At 33.3% G+C, this 22295-nt stretch overlaps 1 protein-coding gene and 1 long non-coding RNA gene across 2 annotated transcripts; one reads left to right on the forward strand and one right to left on the reverse strand.

Moving 5' to 3' along the window:
• Window positions 1–18: 18 nt before the first annotated feature.
• On the reverse strand, window positions 19–11271 carry LOC133206337 (uncharacterized). The gene is made up of 3 exons (XR_009723749.1): window positions 11069–11271; window positions 2476–2630; window positions 19–46 (listed from the first exon to the last, which is right to left on the reverse strand). It is a non-coding gene; the product is annotated as an uncharacterized LOC133206337 (long non-coding RNA).
• A 105-nt stretch (window positions 11272–11376) lies between these two features.
• Window positions 11377–21634, forward strand: LOC133172461 (nucleolar complex protein 4 homolog B-like). The gene is made up of 13 exons (XM_061307348.1): window positions 11377–11520; window positions 14659–14773; window positions 15042–15145; window positions 15897–16001; window positions 16157–16403; window positions 17307–17392; window positions 17635–17746; window positions 18212–18272; window positions 18392–18502; window positions 18685–18845; window positions 20598–20680; window positions 21070–21183; window positions 21491–21634. The coding sequence occupies exons 1-13, from the start codon at window positions 11407–11409 to the stop codon at window positions 21605–21607; spliced, it is 1530 nt and encodes a 509-aa protein (XP_061163332.1). The 5' UTR covers window positions 11377–11406; the 3' UTR covers window positions 21608–21634.
• Window positions 21635–22295: the final 661 nt, after the last annotated feature.

The raw sequence follows: 22295 nt of genomic DNA on the forward strand, positions 1-22295 counted from the left end.
CCTTGTGTAGTTCTTTGTAACTCATCTACACCACTGCTGCTTGCATCTGAAATTACAAAAAAAAAAGTCTCAATTTTAAGTTCATTTTTTAAAAATTATTTATACAGTTTTGTAATTATTCACTTTTTTATTTATAAAGGTTGAGGAACATTACATTAACTCAAGTATACTCTATTACTAAAACAAAATGTTTTTTGAACACTGAGAAAATTGGATAAATATTCAGCTCTTCTATTTAATTTTCAACACAGGTACCTGACATTTAGCTCCCTATCTACCTCCCCCTTCAGGGATTTATCAGTACCTTCTCAGGGGCCGAAATTCGGTTTTTCCCAATTTGGCAGCATTTTTTCCCAATTGGTGAACAATGCTATTATATTTAATTATCTTGGAAAAAAACTAAGTAAAATTCTCAGATTTTCTGTAATTTTCATCTTTTTAACTCATTTAGCAAAGCTACAGTCATAACACGTTTAAAAACACTGTAAAAACATCACCAGGGGTGTGCAATTAGCATCGCCCGACGCCCGGGGCTACCATTTTTTGGGGTCGGGCTAGTTGTTCTCTGCATGCAGGTAGCCCCTTGGGCTAGTAAAAATTAAAAATACCAATGTTATAAATGAAAATCACTACCGGTGTTTTCACTTATTTTTTGCTATTAAATTCCCAACCAATGAAAATTTTTCAGGCAGAATGCTCCTTTTGTTCGTAAATCTCCATAATCTTATCCATTTTGCAGCACTTCCTGACTTATTTACTTCCAAAAACGATCGTTTTTTTTCCTAATCCGAATTTCCTCCATTCATGTGTTTATGGTAAATAAAGGCAGATATCTATTATTTACCATCACTCAATCAACTGAAAGATAAGTATTATGTGATTTATGTGTATATAAAATATATTTACAGTGTATTTGATAATTTAAGATAAAAAAAAGATTTCACTTCGTTTTAGATGAGTTAGTGCAATATGCACAGAGAAAAGGAAAAAAAATAATTTATTTAAATTCATTTTTATTTTCTATCATAATTATTAATTTATACATGATTCAATTTTACTAGTGAGAATAAAACTTTAATTTTAAAAAGAATTACCTTAAACCCCTGACTTATTCAACAATAATTTATTCAGTTTTCGTAGTTGTTACTTTTCCCACCTACATTTGGGCTAGTAACTTTTTACTTGGGGCTAGTAACTTTATTGCTGCCACTAGCCCGTGGGCTAGTACTTGATTTTTTTAATTGCACACCCCTGATCACCAACTTTTAATCCGAATTTCCTCCATTTTTCTGAAAATGGTGATATTGTGTAATTATATAGATTTATTAAGTTATTTCTACCTACTCAATTGAGTATTGAGTGAATGGTAAGGACTGTAGGCATTATTTCAAATAGAAAAAAAATATATTTTCAATACATTAATACATATTAAAAGAGGACTTTGAGAAAATTTGTACTTAGTACAATTTTTTGCAGGTCAGGTTTATAATTTCCAGAAACATATTCTGTAATGACCTAAATTGGAATCTCATACACACATGTACTACCTAAGTTATATAAACACTTTATACTCATTGAAGTCAATTTTACTTTTATTTAGTGTTATTCATAATTGAATTCTTTGTGAAGTTGGATCATATTTAATGGTCTGTTTGGTTGCCCAAATTAGAGTTCATGCTGAAATGTTGAATATATTACACCTGAATACATGATTTAAGCAAATTTTTATTTTTTCCCAATTTCATCAAAAAGCCGATAATTTTTCCCAATTCCCCAAAAATGGCATTTCCCAAAATAGGCTGATAAATCCCCGCCCTTCCATCCCCCGAAGTGTTCATAAACAAAGTATTGATGAACAAAAATCACTCTTGTTTACATATGTGGGGAAAATACATGCAAGTAGAGTACTGAATTAACTTAACTTGCCCTATTTAAATGTTAAGAATTGCTTACAATTGATTATATAAATTGAATTAATTACAATTTAATACATGCATGTATTTCAATTTATTTACAAGATTACTTAAACCACATGCACATAAAACAACACAGATTCAGAATCTTTAGTTTGTAAAATCACAATCAAAACTTGCTGCATGTTTTCATTTTACATAAGGAGTTGTTACGATATAGACATTTATATAAAGAGTATATATTTATTCTTTAATAAGACATGATTAAAATTAATGTGAAAATTAATACTATCCATTTTCATTATTATCGATTTAAACAGAAATTATCTGATTTTTCAATAATGCCAGAATTTCTAGTACACATTAAATTTCCAACTTCTCTTCTTAAACTTAATACAGTAAATTAAGTTCTTGAGGAAAACATGCTTTGTCAAAAAATTTCAACATTTACTTGATTTTATTCATTGTGAATGAACTCATTTTGAACACTGCAGATACTACCCTCTGTTTCATCAAAACCTCTGTAAGTGAGGCTGTTTCTGGTTTACTTTAGTGCATGTACCTGATTTATTTAGTAGTTGCTGTTGTGTGGAATGCACATGGTGAACAAGTATTGTCTGTGGTAACCCAGACGGGAATACCACATTGCTTCCATCCATGTTTTGATGTTGTTTCTCTGCCATTTGTCTCTCATCATTCTGCATTCTTTCAACAGCTCTGTAAAATTGCAAAAATTTTTTTTTTTAGTAAATCCACAATGAATACATGTAATAAGCATCAATTTAAAATTGTGAATAAATACCAATTACAAATTCATATCTACATCCTTAGCATTCATAGTTCATTTATTTTGTCTTTTGATGGAGTAGTTATTTTGCATACACAAAAATACTGATATTGCATTTTTTTTTTTAAAGTATCACTGTATATGACAAAAATAAATTTGGTCAAAAAAAAAAGATCTGAGTTGAGGCATTCCATATTTTCCAGTGTAGAATTTTCTGTCGACTTATATAAAATTACATATAATCATTAAAAAACAACGATGCTGCATTTTTTGACAGACCATTAATAATGCCTGCAGACTAGTAAAAATAAGGAAGCACAAGTCCAGCTGGACTAATGCCCACACTAGTGATGTGTTGAACCCTGACCCACATGTCTAGGAAAGGTTTCAAGTTAGTTTAAACCCTGCTATACATGTAATACATGTATTTAAATTTTTTCTTTCTTTTAGAGCTTACCCTCAATTAACAAACATACATGTGTAACTTTTTTAGGCTAAATTTCAATGCATAGCCAAACCCTGACCAGGCTGAGCTGTAATAAATGGATCAGTTTTCGAACCTAAGGGTGTCTATTTTACCACCCTGATCTGTAGAGACAGTGAATATGCAATTTTTTGATACAGAAGTTCCCAAGTTATTCAAGGCAAGAAAGTGTTGTCAGATAGACGGTACAAAGACTGATGAAGATTTATCAGATGTTAAACAAACTGCACATTCTTAGCAATGATTGATGCTACTAATGAACAAGAGGCCCATGGGCCACATCGCTCACCTGAGCACATTGGCTAAAAGCACAAATCAGTTCAGTATTGAAAAGTTTACTTTGGGGGGGGGGGGGGGGGGGGGTTTGAATTGATGCTTCCATGTCAATATAAGAAATGGCTTTGTTGTACTTGAGAAGATTTTAAAAAAAATTTCCCATATATTCCTTTGTAAAAATTTGATCCCCCATTGTGGCTCCTCCCTATCCCAGGGGTCATCATTTGAACAAACTTGAATCTACACTACCTGAGGATGCTTCCATATCAATATGACTAAACATAGCTTTTCTGTTTTTGAGAAGAAATATTTTTCCTATATGTTCTTATGTAAAATTTTTGATCCTGCATTGTGGCCCGACCTTATCCCCGGGGGTCATCATTTTAACAAACTTGAATCTACACTACCTGAGGATGCTTCCATATCAAAATGACTAATCATGGCTTTGCAGTTCTTCTTCAGAAGAAATTTTCCTATATATTTCTATTTAAGACTTTGATCCTCCATTGTGGCCCCACCCTACCCCCGGGGTCATGATTTGATCAAAATAGAATCTACACTACCTCAGGATGCTTCCATATAAATATGATCAATCAGGGCTTTGCTGTTTCTGAGAAGAAGATTTTTAAAGATTTTTCCCATATATTTCTATGTAAAACTTTGATAGTCCATTGTGGCCCCGCCCTACCCCCAGGGGTCATGATTTGAACAAACTTGAATCTACACTACCTGAGGATGCTTCCACGTGAGTTTCATCTTTCCTGGCCCTCTGATTCTTGAGAAGAAGATTTTTAAAAGATGCTATTAATTTTTCACTAATTCTTTATTATCTCCCCTTGAAAGAGGGCGTGGCCCTTCATTTGACCAAACTTGAATCCCCTTCACCCTAGGATACTTTGTGGCAAGTTTGGTTGAAATTGGCCCAGTTGTTCTGGAGAAGAAGATGAAATTGTGAAAAGTTTACAACGACGACAACGACAGACAACGGACAAATTTTGATCAGAAAAGCTCACTTGAGCCTTCGGCTCAGGTGAGCTAATAAAACTAGAGAGAATGCTAAAATAGTTCTCTTCTTCAGATCCAGTGCAAAGACAAATCTGCACTGTAGCAAGAAACAGGGGAAGCAACTCCAACTTGCTTCTGCACTACGAGCACTACAGACGGCTAACGTAAACTTGGGGGGGATAAGTTTGCAGAGGCAAAAAATTGTGTTAAATTTTCTCCTTGATGTGGATTTAAGACTCACTAGAAGAGCACCAAAAAGCTTAATAGGCTTGCATTCATTTAGGTACCAATTTTGTATTCCACAAAATTGATGTGGTTTAGATAATGATCCATTCAGATTCTGCTACTTTGCATATAGTTTGTTATAACTTTAGCTAAGGCACAAGATGATGATTATCTCTCAAAATACTGAACTTTAACTAGTCGTATTATAAAGTGAATAAACGACATACACATTCTTAAGAGTTATCTCTCTTCGTGGTGCAATGGTCATTTCAAACCTTCAAACTTCCTGTTTTGCCATGGATAACGGTGGGTTCGCCCCCATTACATGTTTGCTCCGAGTGGTTTCGCCAAATTTTACCTGTGTCCTTTTTTTGTCAAATTTTTGCATGTGTGAATTTTGGCAGTATGCTATGACAAATCTCCAATGTTCTATGTCTGTGGTTTTTGCATGTGTCTTATCGGAAGGGTTTATTTTGCATCTAAAGCGATGTACACCTTACACCTATTTGATCTCGTTCTTAATAAAGTAAATCTTTGTTCAGATTTTCAGAAGAAAGATTGAAGTTATTGGAATAAAATTAAAACAATATTTATTTTACATAAGGGATGTCAAAATATTTATTTTCCGTAGTTGATTATTCAATTGCATTATTCGAACAATAGTCGAATATTTGGAACTTCTTCTGAAAATAAAATATGATTTCAAACTTCACTGATATATTATGTATTCGTAACTCAAAAACTCTTTAACTTTAATCTATTTGAAAAGTAACCTCAAATTAAATACAACGTAATGTGTGGATAACATGATTATATGAAATAAATTTAGACACCTAATTCTCCAAAATGTCTAATTTCCCCGTCAGTTGAATTCATAAATCGGTCTATACAGTCAATTTTTATTTTAGGATGCATTATTTAAAAATTGATAGTCTTTATTCTTTTTAAGCCTATTATGAAATAAATTAAGGCTGGGGTGGGGGGATAATTTCATATTATATTACACATCAGGTGCTCGCAATATTGTTAAACAAATACTGCTTAATCAGTTATTGATTGCCCTGGCTATCAAAATGTCCTTAAAATGGAAGTGGATTGTTTTAATAATTATCGAAGTGTCAAAACATGTCATGGCTATGGTGTGTTTCTTCGATTTGAGCAATCTAAATTAATAAGATATAACTGGTACAGGGTATAAGATCAAGCCCATTTATTAATTTTCCAAACAAAGCCCAGTAATTTGATTGGTAATTTACAACAAAAACAACACAGGCAGTAACTGACAAATAATTCTCGCGGTAGTGAAGCACTCACAAATACTGTACATGTACTTTCTTTACGTACATGAAAAGTCATTCTTTTTTGGTTGAGGAAAATTATCTTATCGACTATTTCTGAGGAAAGACGGTTTCTGAATTTTGAGATGAGAATTCCATCTCGTTTTCACTCTTTCATTGCATTTATTTAATAATAACAATATTCGAATGTCGTTTCATTATTCGATCGTCGGTCCATTCGACTGATAGTTGAATAGTCGACTATTCGTTGACATCCCTATTTCACATAGATGAAGATGTTTTTCTTCCCCTGTTCATTTTTCTTCCTGTTTTTTTTTTTTTTAAAGAAAAGTTTTTATCAGTTGTCGTTAAAATTGGAAATGTTTATTAAGTATTAGTCGACAACTTAGAGCAAGGGCAGTAAGCGGCGCAAAGCAAAGCTCTAACGACAACGCCTGTGTGAAGAGAAAATTCGGACTACTGCACATTTTTTCAATAGAATTTTTTGATACAGTAACTTTGGACCCACAACGCAACGCTTGTTGTTCTTGGTTCGCACGGTAACAACAACTAACCAGAAGTCTCTGATGAGACTGTAGCTCTACTGGTCTGTTTGTATAACAAAAGAAAAGTAGCACTTGGATTTGAAACATTGCAACATGCAACAATAAATAGAATTATGTATCTTAATGTAGTCTACTTTTGTGACAAGTTATATTGAAATCAAATGAAAACTAGGAGTAGTAGCGTTTTGAAAGTATTTCACGGAAATTCCTATTTTTAGTACCGGTAACCATGACAACACCACTCACCCAAATAAAAAAAAACAGAAATACATATTATGTATCGTAGTGTATTCTTACTGTGTGCCAAATTAGATTGAAATCAGACCAAAATTGTAGGAGGAGTAACGTTTTAAAGGAATTTCACAGAAATTTCTATTTTAAGTAACCATGGCAACACTGTTCATCGAATTCAAAAACCAATGCAATAAATTATGTATCTTAGTATAGTCTTCTTGTATGCCTAATTATATTAGAAGCAGACTAAAACTGTAGCAGGAGTAGTGTTTTAAAGGAATTTCACAGAAATTTCTATTTTTAGTAACCATGGCAACACCGTCCATCGAAATCAAAAACCGATGCACTAAATTATGTATCTTAGTGTAGTCTACTTGTGTGCCAAGTTACATTGAAATCGGACTAAAACTGTAGGAGGAGTAGCATTTTAAAGGAATTTCACAGAAATATCTATTTTTAGTAACCATGGCAACACCGTCCATCGAAATCAAAAACCAATGCACTAAATTATGTATCTTAGTGTAGTCTACTTGTGTGCCAAGTTATATTGAAATCGGACCAAAACTGTAGGAGGAGTAGCGTTTTAAAGGAATTTCACAGAAATTTCTATTTTTAGTAACCATGACAACACCGTCCATCGCAATCAAAAACCGATGCACTAAATTATGTATCTTGTGTAGTCTACTTGTGTGCCAAGTTATATTGAAATCGGACCAAAACTGTAGGAGGAGTAGCGTTTTAAAGGAATTTCACAGAAATTTCTATTTTTAGTAACCATGGCAACACCGTCCATCGAAATCAAAAACCGATGCACTAAATTATGTATCTTAGTGTAGTCTACTTGTGTGCCAAGTTATATTGAAATCGGACCAAAACTGTAGGAGGAGTAACGTTTTAAAGGAATTTCACAGAAATTTCTATTTTTAGTAACCATGGCAACACCGTCCATCGAAATCAAAAACCGATGCACTAAATTATGTATCTTAGTGTAGTCTACTTGTGTGCCAAGTTATATTGAAATCGGACCAAAACTGTAGGAGGAGTAGCGTTTTAAAGGAATTTCACAGAAATTTCTATTTTTAGTAACCATGGCAACACCGTCCATCGAAATCAAAAACCGATGCACTAAATTATGTATCTTAGTGTAGTCTACTTGTGTGCCAAGTTATACTGAAATCGGACCAAAACTGTAGGAGGAGTAGCGTTTTAAAGGAATTTCACAGAAATTTCTATTTTTAGTAACCATGACAACACCGTCCATCGAAATCAAAAACCAATGCACTAAATTATGTATCTTAGTGTAGTCTACTTGTGTGCCAAGTTATATTGAAATCGGACCAAAACTGTAGGAGGAGTAGCGTTTTAAAGGAATTTCACAGAAATTTCTATTTTTAGTAACCATGGCAACACCGTCCATCGAAATCAAAAACCGATGCACTAAATTATGTATCTTAGTGTAGTCTACTTGTGTGCCAAGTTATACTGAAATCGGACCAAAACTGTAGGAGGAGTAGCGTTTTAAAGGAATTTCACAGAAATTTCTATTTTTAGTAACCATGACAACACCGTCCATCGAAATCAAAAACCAATGCACTAAATTATGTATCTTAGTGTAGTCTACTTGTGTGCCAAGTTATATTGAAATCGGACCAAAACTGTAGGAGGAGTAGCGTTTTGAAAAATTGTTTACAGACAGACGGACAGACAGACAGACAGACAGACAGACGACGGACACCTTACTATCGCATAAGCTCTTCTGGTCTCTGACCAGTAGAGCTAAAAATTCACAAAAATAAACTCACCTTAATTTAATGGATATTGCATACAGATAGCAGATTTAACATTCGTTGTTAAAATTTTTCACTTTTCAAACTTCATTTACAGAAATGCAGCTAACATACGTCATGTGACGTCACAGTCTAGATGTTCCAGATGTCTCGTGCGGTTTGAAGAGGGGGATCTTAAAATTAAGTGAACAATGCGCTCGCCCCAAAGGTCGCACCGTCAACATATTAATTGAATAGACTGTTTCATGATAGGTATTGCTCTTTTGCAGGGCAAAATGATATGTTTTGGTGAAATATGACGTAAAAGCAATTGTTTATGTCTTTTAATTATCAGTCCATACAAACTCTGCCAAACGTTATTAATTTGCCCTGCAAAAGAATAGTACCGCAGTTATCATGAAAAGACTAATTGAATTAAAGTGCTCATTAATTTTGTTAATCTAAACACTCAATGTCTGATCCAGGGGTGTGCAATTAGCATCGCCCGACGCCCGGGGCTACCATTTTTTGGAGTCGGGCTAGTGGTTTTCTGCATGCAGGTAGCCCCTTGGGCTAGTAAAAATTAAAAAATACTAATGTAATGTATGAAAATCACTACCGTTATTTTCACTCATTTTTTGCTATTAAATTCCCAACCAATGAAAAGTCTCCAGGCAGAATGCTCCAACTGTTCGTAAATCTCCATAATCTTATCCATTTTGCAGCACTTCCTGACTTATTTACTTCCAAAAACGATCTTTTTTTTCTAATCCGAATTTCCTCCATTCATGTGTTTATGGTAAATAATGGCAGATATCTCATTAAATTATTTACGATCACTCAATCAACTGAAAGATGAGTGTTATGTGATTTACGTAAAATATATTTCAAATGTTCTTAATAATTTAAGATAAAAAAAAAAATGATTTCACTTCGTTTTAGATGCGCTAATGCAATGCACAGAAAAAGGAAAAATAATTTATTTAAATTCATTTTTATTTTCTATTGTAATGATTAATATATAAGTGATTTGATTTTACTAGTGAGAAATAAACTTTAATTTTAAAAGATTACCTTAAAACCCTGAATTTTTCTACAATAATCTATTTTTTCAATATTAGTTGTTACTCCCCCCCCCCCCCCCCCATTACATTTGGGCTAGTAACTTTTTACTTGGGGCTAGTAACTTTATTGCTGCCACTAGCCCGTGGGCTAGTACTTGATTTTTTTAATTGCACACCCCTGTGATCAAACTACTTTTGCTTAAATAAACATCAAGTACACTGTAACAGGGATGTGCAATTAAAAAGATTAAGCACTAACCAACGGGCTAGTAGCAGCAATAAAGTTACTAGCCCCAAGTAAAAAGTTACTAGCCCAAATGTAGGGGATGGGGAAAAACAACTAATATTGAAAAAATAGTTTATTGTTGAAAAAGTCATTCTTTTTAAAATTAAAGTTTAATTCTCACAAATTATATATTTTATGTAAACCACATAACATTTATCTTTCCGTTGAATGAGTGGTCGTAAGTAATTTAATGAGATATCTGCATGTATTTACCATAAACAGAGGAATGGAGGAAATTCGTAATAGAAAAAAACGATTTTTTTGGCATAAATAAGTCTGGTAGTACTGCAAAATGGATGATTATGGAGATTTACGAACAATAGGAGCATGCTGTCTGGAAATTTATCATTGGTTGGGAAATTAATAGCTAAAAATGAGTGAAAATACCAACAGAGATTTCCATGTATTACATTGGAAGTTTTGATTTTTACTAGCCCAAGGGGCCATCTCCGTGCAGAAAACTACTAGCCCTACCCCAAAATACGGTAGCCCCGGGCGTCAGGCAATGCTAATTGCACACCCTTGTGTATGTTTGAAGATAATCATGTGGGGTGAATCCACTCAGGTGAACAGTGAAATGGCGCGAATGCGAAAACACCCAGATTCTTTGCAATAGTATGGGGCATCAAAGAAAACAATGAATATAGTCGATCACACAGATTTGATTTGCGAGATACTACCCCATAAAATAAGTAATATTATAGAGGGGAAACTGGGATATGCCGATTCACCCCACAAATGGGAAATAACTTTTGCAAATGTGATAGTCGTCTGGCCATTTACAATCATAAAATTCGCCAGCATGATGAAATGTCAACTAATGAGAAGCTATCGATATATTTCTTTATATAAATCATGATCATAAAAAGCTTTGAGATGTAGTGTTAGTCTGTTATATGCATTATAGTAGGTGGTGCTAATGGTATAAGGTCGGGGTGGACGTGGTGGTGACCATGATCGGCATGAATTTACTGCACAAGTTAATATCTGAAGTGCGTCTATCATCACAAACAAAAAATTAGTGAGGAGTTGCACAATGGCTTATTTTCTTGTTTTATTTCATATACAAGACATCATCGTCATTAGCACACATTGGGATTTTTTTTTTCTTTGCGCCACTTGCTACTCAGAGCCTTCCCATGAATCAAAGTGCGCCATTTTGAATGCGTAAATACTTTGACTTACCAAGAAAATGAGTTACAAATTACACCTTGTAAACCAATTCATCTTCGGTCAAAAACCCTCAATCCAACCTAATCAGTTACTCAACGACACATTTTGATGGGTTAAGTAGCATATTTTTGTCTTTAGATGTTTGCTTTTGATGAAAATTGTTTGCGGATGTCCCTTTCTATAATCTACATAACGCATCCAGTCTGCGCCGGTGCCGGAAAAAGCAGTTAGCGCATGAGCAGGCGATATTCCTTTCGGAATTCTCGAATTTTAGGGAGGTCAGAAATGGTCCTTATCTGATAACATCCGAAAAACAAAATAAACCACTTTCATTGGCTATATGTTTCATCATGGTGGACAATGAAGACACATGTGCTATTTCAGAGATAAAAAGCAAGACCCAACAATGTTTTGAGAGCCGAAAGCATGCAAATTGTCTTCTAGACATCATTGCACATTCTGAGGTCAATGGTCATATGGTTTATTTACTCACCACAATCATCATATTTTCTTTCATGCTGTGTGATTCATACTGAAATAGGAACAGATTAAAATACATGGAAGGCACTGCTTACTAAACTTTGTCCGAACGACAATAATTAAGTAAATATAACAAGGAAGTGTAACAAATGTTATTTACAAATTCAATTTATTTACAAGTCCAGAAAGATTACTAGATCAAGTTCAGTGTTTGAAACTCACCGTAAAATTAGCTAGACATGCAGGGTTGACTGCTTGTGACAGTTGTCAGTCCTGCCAAAAATCTACTAGCCTGAGAAAACAATTGTCTTTTAGCGATAACATGAATGGGGCTAGTTAGAATAATCTTACTGTGTCTCGGGACAAGCCCTCACCACAGTTAGAATACGTCCCATATACTTGCAATGTAGCAAATCGGAGTGGATCCACTCCGAAATGATTTTGAAGAATACAAAAGGAGTTGCACTGAAAATAACTACCAAATTAATCATAACAAACCTTTTTGAGATTGTATATGCCTTTTAACCTAAAAAATAATCCATATAAATAAGAAAATTCAACTCATTTTTTCAACGTTTTTTCCTTGCTTCAAATTTAACGCCATGTTGACATTCGGAACTCTCTGGATTGTTCATAGAAAATGCACAGAGTTCGAGTTATCGCCCGTGTTTATTTTGCTACATTGCGAATACACGGAACGAATTCTATCGTTAAACCGGGTCCGTAGGACATCATTTTAACGATAGAACATTCTATCTAGAATGGGGCCAGATCACCATAATCTATAGGATGACAAATTCTAACCCACACTTTACTACCAATACTAGTATTGGTTGATTTGAGAGAGATTTATCAAATATATGAATTTTAATTTATTGGAAATTTTAACACATCCAGCAGGATGTCCATATGTGCATATCAGTTTGCCCATGGCAAAATTTGTGCGTCTCGAGCGGTTGGGCACACGGTCGTCTTAAACACTGATCAAGTTGAAATAATCTGTCTTGGGACAGGCCTTCACCTCAATTGGAATTCCTCCCATATACCTGCAATACAGCAGAAAATTGCAGACTTGTCGAAATCCGTTGGTCCTGTCGGCAAGGCCGGTAAAAATTTGTCTGGACCGACAACTATTAAGAAAACGTCGGTCCAGATGACTGTTTGAAAAAATCCAGCGTGATGCAAATTTAATAAAGGTCGGGATCGGGATGCGCAGTTGAAGGTCACAAACACAGAAAAAAATGGCAGCGTACAAGGCGTGTTGACGATATCCAATTAAATTTGTTATAGCAAAGTCATAAAACATGTCATTTATGTCTTTTATTAAAGACTTGTAATATTTTAGGCTGTTGAAAATAACCCAGGGCATTTTGGTGCTGTTATTCATATGACTTTCACAGCGTCAAAATGAGGTACATGTATCTGGTATGACAAAACTTTGACTGGTCCGACAGAACATTTGACTTTGTCAGACCAAATGTCTGACAATGATTTAAAAATTTCGACAAGTCTGAAATTGCAGAATTTTGGAGAAAATGAATGAAGTTGCATTTAATATAACCATCAAATTAATCATAACAAACCTTTTTGTGATTGTGGATACCTTTCACCTTAAAAATTAATCCATATAATGGAGGAATACAACACTTTTTGCAATGTTTTATACTTGCTTCAAATTTACACACCATATTGACATTTGGAAATCTTGAATTTCGTCGACATTCCAGCCAAGAAAAGGGAGATATGGTATTCTGGAAAACTTTTGACATCATTAATACAAGTAAAAAAGGAATAAGCATTCACCTAATATTCTTTGCATCTCTACTTTTGCTTTCCGTCATTGTGTGAAATCCATTTTTTTTAACGAACTGAAACTAGTTTTAGATATGAATTAAATAATCTCAACATTTACTCTATTTGACAACTAAATGAAAAATAAATATTATTGCTTCCAGGCTATATCAGCAAAGATCACTCTTCAAAAGGCTATAGCAAGCATGCACTCAAAGTTATAGTGATGAGCATGAAAACATTTATTTTAAATATGCATCATCCTACTCTCATGAAAGGTTTAGTATAGGTATTCTTATATTTGAAATAAAATTGTATGAAGACTTTTGTAGGTGTACAATAAGGGATTCCATTTGATACTTGTCAATGTTTGAAACAAATACACCTGTAATTGATTTAACAAATGATACATGTGTATTTATAGTAGCTCCAACTGAGGAACCTGTTGTCTTACCAAAGTCAAGATAGTCGTATACTGTTCAAAATTCCAATACGTGTGATTAATTACAATTATCAGACTAATCAGAGATATGATTATAATCTTTGATACAATGTTTTTAAAATATAAACAAACAATTTCATAGACAATTTTCCTAGGTAATTAACTAATTTCCCGATAATGACTATAAAATGCAGGATTATGTGCAACCTGAGATAATCAAGTAATTTACACATTTATTCTGAAATTGAGTCCTTTACAATATTAATTACAGACTAATTCTAATGCACATTTATTTGAATGATCAATTAAATTTGTTTTGATAAGTATACTGTTTACGTCTTTTAGAAGGTTTTCATTTTGTTGTCCTCGATTCTAGACCCGATCGTATTTACATGTAACTAATAAAAAACTATGAAAGTACGTTTTGTATTATACCTAAAGCATTATTGTATAATTCTTTAACACCTTACTCAAAACAAAATAATTTAGTAAATCTACATAAGAAAATAGTGAAAGAAATCGGGCGATCGAAATTGATGGCTAGTAAATTAAACAGGGATATTTCCAGCACTGTTCTAATCAAAATTTATTAATCAAAGTACTTCTTTTTATGAAATCTGAAAAACACCGAATATTCAAATCTTAAATTCATATTTGAATATCAACTCATCGAATGAATATTCGAATGTTCGAATATTCGTTGACATCCCTAGAAATATGTATATCAATCTAATTATAAAACATTGAAGATTTTGTCTACAGTCCCAAGAGATATCTCAGGTTAATTTTACATTAGTAAGGCTCACATCCATCTTTAATTTTACATTTAATTTTATTTGAAAAGTCACTTAATAGTTTAGTTTTCAAAGTAAGATATTTTCTTTTACAGACTAACAATAAAGCTGTTCTGTTAGCGTGTGTCCGATCTTTCCACAAGCTATTTACAAGGTATTTGTCTTCTGGAGAATTGTTCCTTGATATTCCAAGTAATCTTAAAGAGACAGGTAAGAACAGAGATGTAAATGAGGAAATATGCCTTGTTTATAATATATAAGAAAATATTGTTAAATTGAGGATTGAAATGTCATATTCTATTACAAAATACATACACGCCTGTTTCATGTTACATAGGGAACAGGTATCATTATATAAGTGCATTAATTAATGACAAGTTGATTGTAGTTTCAAATTGAAAGACAATCATACCAGTATTAGATCAAATATGCAGGGCATTTGATAGCTAGAATGAAATAAGTGTTGTTTTGTTTGAAGATCTTACTAAAGAGGAAAAATACAAAGGTTGGCTAAAAGATCGATATAAAGATGTTTGTAATAGGCTTATTCAACTGGTTCATCATGAAAATTCAAATATCAGGGTAAGTTATTCACACATTGATTTCCACAACTTAATTCAGTATTCACTCCAGTTGTTCTTGTCAGTAATATATTTTTTCTTTCCCAATGTAATGATTTTTGTAATCTTTATATGTTAGAGTACTTGGGGATATTTTTGTTCTAATATTGTTTCCCCCAATGGAACATGTCTGTCTGACACAAAATTATAACCAAGCTTTAATTCTAGAACCCTTGAAATGGAATCAAACTTGAATGTGGTTTCTTGTAAACTAAACATGTGTCAAGATCTTGAATTATTTTAAGGTCACTGCATGGGTAGTTAGATATTGAAATTGTGCCATAACTTTGGAAACCATGATTGCAGCAAATTAATATCTGCAAGCTTCAGTGAATTGTTACTGATAAGGTATTGGTTTGATTCAATTAAGGTAAAATCTCAAAGGTCAAAGCCATCAGATAATGAATACATGCCATAATTTAGAGCCTCTGATAGGAATGAATTAAAATCTAAGTATGTTAAAGCTGGGTCACGACCTTGACTACCTTGTTTCCAAAGTTCATGGTCAATGGCAGGGAAAATTTTTAAAAATCTACATAAATAAAAAAAAAAAAACGTTTACCTGTCCATTAAAATATATGAAATACCTAATTAGTTATATGTTGTTTTTGTGTGTGTGTGTGTGGTGTGTTAAAAGGTAAGCCTGCTTTGGTTTGTATTTGTATTTTCAATTCACTGATTACAAGTAAATTTTATGTATATATTTTATTTAGGAGCTGTCCTTGTGCACTCTGATGAAGTTTGTATTGGAGGAAGGACAGTTTCCAGTCACCAAACATTCACCAAGTAGAACTCATTTTCCTCTAGCCCTGTTTAGAGTAAGTTTTATCTTGACACTGTGTAAATTTTAACAAATATTGTCAGTAAAGCTGCTATAGAATGGAATAAAGTTTTAAGTATAGTATAGAATGTGTTCCATTCCTTGATGCCTAATTTCCAATAAATATTGATATTTAAAATTTTACACTTTTAGAGAGTTGTGCATTCATTGACATCAGACACTGTTGATGTTACCGTGTTGATTAGTCGATTCCAGGAGTACCTGGCATATGACGATGTAAGGTATCATCTTATGAGGATTATTCACAAACAAATTGCAACCAAAGCCCAGGATCATTTGACTGATGTCTGTCTTAATAATATTGTTGCTGTGCTGGAACAGATCAGCTTCACTGCTGATGGCTGTGAGGAACTGAGCAATTTTATGACAAAGTACCCAGGTATATTTACAGTTAATTTGAAAAAGAAGTCCTTAATTTTGAAGATATAATTATCTTTTTTTGCTTTTAAGAAAGAAAAAAATAATTGTAGTTAAATTTGTACATACAAGGTGATACTATCAAACTTGTACATTTTTAGCTAACCTGAGTTTTTCTGATCAAAATTTGTCTGTTGTCTGTCAGTGTCACCATAAACTTTTCACAATTTCATCTTCTTCTCCATAAACACTGGGTCAGTTTTGACCAAACTTGGCATAGAGCATTCTTGGGTAAAGGTATTTCAAGTGTATTCAAATAAAAGGCCATTCCCTCTTTCAAGGAGAGATAATTAAGAATTAGTGAAAATTTAATGGCATCTTTCAAATATCCTCTGCTCAAGAACCACAGTGAAAACAGTTCAAAAAATGAAACTTATGTAGAAGCTTCATCACATAATGAAGACTCCAGTTGTTTTTATATCATGACCCCAGGGTAGAGTGGGGCCACAACAGGCAAGAAAAGTTTTACATAGGAATATATAGAAAAAATCTTCTCAAGAACAGAAAAGACATAGTTAGTCTTGTAGAAACGTCCTCTGGTAATGAAGATTCAAAAATTGATCAAATCATGACCCCCAGGGATAGTGTGGGCCAAAATTGGAGATCACAGTTTCACATAGGAATATATGTGGTGAAAAATCTGATGATGAAGAACAGCAGGGTCATAGTTACTCAGGTGAGCATTATGGCCCATGGACCTCTTGTTTATAACTGTTCTTGTAAAGTACAGGGATCAAATGTTTTTGTAAAAAAAGTTATCATATATTTAGTATATACCATGATTTCAAAAGCTCTATCTGCAGTGTTAAATTGATTTGTTAGCTATAAGATAGTGAACTAATTGATTTACATATACTTTTAACAGAAAGGGAAAAGCTAGAGAAAATCAAGAGCTTAGATGAACAGAGGAGGATTTTTACAAATTTGTGGATTGATTTCTTACAATTAAAGGTTTGTTACAAATTTTTTGCTGCAATTATTTCTACTTATGGATTTTTGTTATTTTTATATATGTGTAATCAGAAATGCATGTGATGCAGAATAATTTATCATTGGTAAATGTATTGGACACTGAGTACTTGTACCAGTGAACATATCCCATAATTTTTTTATTTTGGATGTGCATGAAGTATTGTAACAATGTGATCTGAGTTTATTTAAAATAGTGATACTTTTTTCCTACATGCTTTTAGCTTCCAAACTCTGTGTACAAGAAAGTATTAATTATTCTACATGATAAAGTGATGCCACATCTTACAAATCCCCTATACCTAAGTGATTTCCTAACAGCTTCCTATGATGTAGGTAAGTGATGTCACACCTGACAAATCACTTAAGTATGAAGTGGGAGAGTGTAGGTAAGTGATGTCACACCTGACAAATCACTTAAGTATGAAGTGGGAGAGTGGAGGTAAATGCATCTTTATATAGTTTGCACTTCTCAGAATCTGGTTAAATTTAGATGATGGTTTTGCATCGGAAAGTATGGAATTTTTAAGCTCAGTTACACCAAAAATTTTATTTAGTTGCTTTGATTAAAAAAAAAACATCATTTGTGGCATTAAAGCTTTTTTTCTTGTCAAATTCTTGAAAATGCTAATTTAGCTGTTTGACAACCAAGATCCAATTGTCACTATTTCCTGTGAAATCTGTCCTTTAGTTGTAAAACTCTAATTTTCAATGACTTTATGCATGCCCTTAGTCATCAATGAATACTATTCATATATTGTAAAAACAATGCTGATCAATGATATCCATTTCTTTTCACAGGGGGTGCTATAAGCTTGTTAGCTTTGAATAGCTTGTTTATCTTAGTCCATAAACACAATTTGTAAGTATTCCTGTTTTCAGGTATAAATTTATCTTTTATGGCAATATTTGAGATATGTTTAAGATACATGTATAACAAATCCATCTCCATTTTAAATTTGCATGGTATTTTATTTACAGAGATTACCCAGATTTCTATCAGAAGTTATATGCTTTGTTTGAACCCGGTGTTCTTCATGTGAAATACAGAGCCCGATTTTTCTATCTTGCTGATCTATTTCTATCATCAACGTAAGTTTCAGAAAATTAAAATTGTTCACATTAGAGCAGAATTTCATTGTTGCAATCCATATCAATCCAATACATGATCTGCTTGTAAAATGAAATCCAAGTTAAAAAAAAAACTGAAAATTCATGACAAGACTTGAATTCATTAATGATGAAAATGTCAGGTTTTTGAATGTATGTTTCAGACACTTACCAGCTGCAATGGTAGCTGCATTTGCAAAGAGACTGGCCAGAATCTCTTTGACAGCCCCAGCAAGTGCTCTGATGGTCACCATTCCATTTATTTATAATCTTATCAGCAGACACCCTAACTGTAAAATTCTCATCCATAGGGAATCTCCCACTGGTAAGTTATGTATCAAATTATTTAATTCATATGGAACTTACCACTGGTAAGTTGTGTCAAATCATAATAATCATAGGAAACCTACCACTGGTAAATCACATGTCAGATCTTAAGGTACTCCGATCCTCAGGTTCTGAAAATCAGCTTTTAAGTAATTTAAAATGCTCACAAAAATGTCTCTGATTTCACATAGTAACGTGAATTTACCCATGGAATTTCTTCAAAGTTCATCATTATAGTTAATCATATTATACAGGGAAAATTAACAAATCTAAACTATATTTTCAGGAAATGCGAATATAAACACCAGCTATGCATTTTCTAATTGAAAATAGATCAACAAATATAATTCAGGATAGAAAGATATAGGTATCCAGGCATTTGGAGAAAATTGCATCTTTTTTATGCTTTTACAGTATTTTAGTTCTTTTTTTTTTACTTCAATTTCCATATAATACATAGTGTAAAAAGTTTGTGCTATCATTGCTAGGCATCACATATCACATCTAATTTCATATCATACTAATAAGCTGTGGTATCTAATGCTAGACTACTGGAAATTCGATTTCTCTGAAAATGAATTCATTTTTTTTTGTTTTATGGGGTACAAATGTCAACTTTTTTACAAGACAGTTTCTAAGACTTAAAAGAACCTTGAATCATATTAAGATGCATAAAATGAAAATTGCTGCACAAAAAATATCAATTTCAAGCTTCATTTTGAGACTTTTTAAATAAAATAATAAATTTAAGAGTTATCCTTCCTTGCTGAGGATCGGATATCCTTAAAATTCATAAGGAAACTATCACTGGTATGTCATGTGTCAGATTCTTAACATTTATATGGAACCTACCTCTGGTAAGTCATTATTAAATTCTTTACATTCATAGGAGAACTTGCCATAGGTAAGTCATGTATCTGATTCTTAAATCCATAGGGCATCCCCCACTTGAAAGTCATGTATCAGATTTTATATTCATAGAGAATCTCCCACTGGTAAGTCATGTATCAGATTGATTACACAGGAAATTTTCCACTGGTAAGAGGTGTCAGATCTTAAGCTACACTAGAGATCTCCCACAAGTAATCATACGTCAGGTCTGAACACCACTGGGAAGTAGTTCATTATATCTTAAAATTATTAACATTCACAGGGAATCCTAGGAAGGTATTTGTCAAATCTTTTTATACAGTATGGGGAATTTCCCTCTGGTAAGTTGTATCTAATCTGAACACACATGGAATTCCAGTCTTTACATGATTTGAAATATCCCACTAGTAGCTCATGCACACATGCAAGCATACCAAGATATGGTGGTTCTTAGATGTATCATACATAGGGAAACACCAACTGGTAAGTAAGGTGCAAGATCTTAACACTTATGCAGGGAATGTCAGTAAAGTAAGTATCAAATCTTTTCATAAATGGGGAATTTCCCTGTGGTAAGTTATGTCTGACCTGAACATGGAATGTAAGTCATATCCAAGTTCTTTGCATAATATCTATTGGTTGCTCATGTGCCAGATCTTAGCATACCAAGATGTCCCATATCTTATCATACAATGTACAAAGGGAAAGTCCCACTGTTAAGTAAGGTGCCAGTTCTTATACAGTTACAGGAAGTCTCCCATTGGAAGATACTGATCTTGATATACATGTACACAGGAAATGTCCCACTGGCAAGTAATTTCTCATTTAGCAACACATATATGTATACCAGCTCTACTTTTACAATTAAACTACATTACAGAATTACAGGAGGATCCTTACTGCCAAGAAGAACCAGATCCAGTCAAAAGCAAGGCCATAGAAAGTTCATTGTGGGAACTTAAGGTAAAATAAGAAAAAATAATTTTGATAGAGTTGTGCCCTCTGTGTTTCATTACACAATACACTGATGCTACTGTATGGCAGCTCAAAGCCAAGGTTTAAGTTTTTACAATGTAGGTCAAACTCCAAGGTCAAGAGTTCAAAAATGGTGGTACCCAAAAAGGTCTTGTCACAAGGAATACATATATGAAACATGAAAGCCCTAGCACCAAACATTCAAAAGTTATGGGCAAGGTTTAAATTTTTGTGGACAAACAAATAACAGACAGACCAAAAACTATATGCCCCTGAATCCAAGATTATGGGGGCTTAAAAAAAGGGCCAGATGCTTGTATACATCTTACAGAAAGTGTCCTTCTCATCAATAACATACATCCACTTTTACTTTACAGACACTGCAGAGCCATTATCACCCTGATGTGGCTAAGAAGGCCCAGAGAATGGACCAGCCCATAACAAAGGAGGAAATTCCATTGGCAGACCTTCTGGAAACTTCGTACAATGATGTAAGGATAGTTACATTTTCTATGAATTAAATTTACCACCAACATGCAAAAATTCTGAAAATCTCTGATGAAATACATGTATGTTACTTGACTTGGTAGTAAGATGTATTTATTCTCTGTACAAGGCATCCCCAGACCTACTTTTGACATAGCTCATACTGAGTAATTTCAATTTATAGACCAGTTGCCCCATACCAGTTTATAAGGAGAAAGTCACTTTTGAAAGATTAATACTGACCACAGTTTCAAGATTTTCATTGGATATTGCAAAACTTTAAGGCCTAAAATTTTATTTCTTTTGTTTCAGCTTTTTGTAAAAGAAACCAAGAAGAAAGTAAAGCATGCTCCTATGAACTTTAACCCTCCAGAGGGAATTATGGGACTATCAAGTGACAAATTGAATCTGTGCTGGACATTAGAATGAATTTTTTAAATAAATTGTTATCGTTGATTGACTTGTTAGTTTTTTTTTCTCCTCAAAATGTAAATTTAACTGTACTTTAATATTAGTATTGTGACCCTAAACAAGAAATAGTTTACGAAGAAATTTTTAAGTGGGGGTCATTTTAGTGAAATTCATTCACAAGGCTCAACAAGATCAATCCCACAAAAATTTCTTTACAGTAAGGAATTTTGTGAGATTAATGGGGGTTATTGGTGCATAAATCGTACAGACTTGACACATTTCATGAAGTGTGCTAGCACTTCCTGAAAAATATGCCTATATGACAACAATAGCAAAAAAAAAAAAAAAAAAAAAAAAAAACATTTACAGCAAGGATTTCAGTCCGTAAATTTGAACAAAATATTAAGAGACCAGAATTCTAACATTCTGCATTAAACAGTCCAAGTTGATGAAGGAAAAAACATCTGGACTCCAATTTGTAAAACTTTTAACATCTACTTTCTGCAACTTTTGTTTAGTATTCTTGTAGTGGGAGTACATATAAGAAGACATATTGGGGAAATACTGTAGATCACCAAATTTTCCCGACACCTTATTTTTGTGAGATAGATATTTGTTATTTATAAGAGACAACATTTTCACGAAAGCTGGTTATTGCTGTATGTATCCTATGCTAATGAAAATATACGTGAGAGTGAAATTTTCA

This window comes from Saccostrea echinata, unplaced genomic scaffold, assembly GCF_033153115.1.
Source record: "Saccostrea echinata isolate AGI-Se365-2 ecotype Australia unplaced genomic scaffold, CSIRO_AGI_Sech_v1 ptg000054l, whole genome shotgun sequence".
In the NCBI taxonomy this organism is placed as follows: Eukaryota; Metazoa; Mollusca; class Bivalvia; order Ostreida; family Ostreidae; genus Saccostrea; species Saccostrea echinata.

Coding starts and splice junctions, on each gene's coding strand:
- LOC133172461 (XM_061307348.1), top strand. CDS start 11,407: ATGGTGGACAATGAAGACACATGTGCTATTTCAGAGATAAAAAGCAAG. Junction 11,521..14,658: donor ACATCATTGCACATTCTGAG/GTCAATGGTCAT, acceptor TTTCTTTTACAG/ACTAACAATAAAGCTGTTCT. Junction 17,747..18,211: donor AACAGCTTCCTATGATGTAG/GTAAGTGATGTC, acceptor TTCTTTTCACAG/GGGGTGCTATAAGCTTGTTA.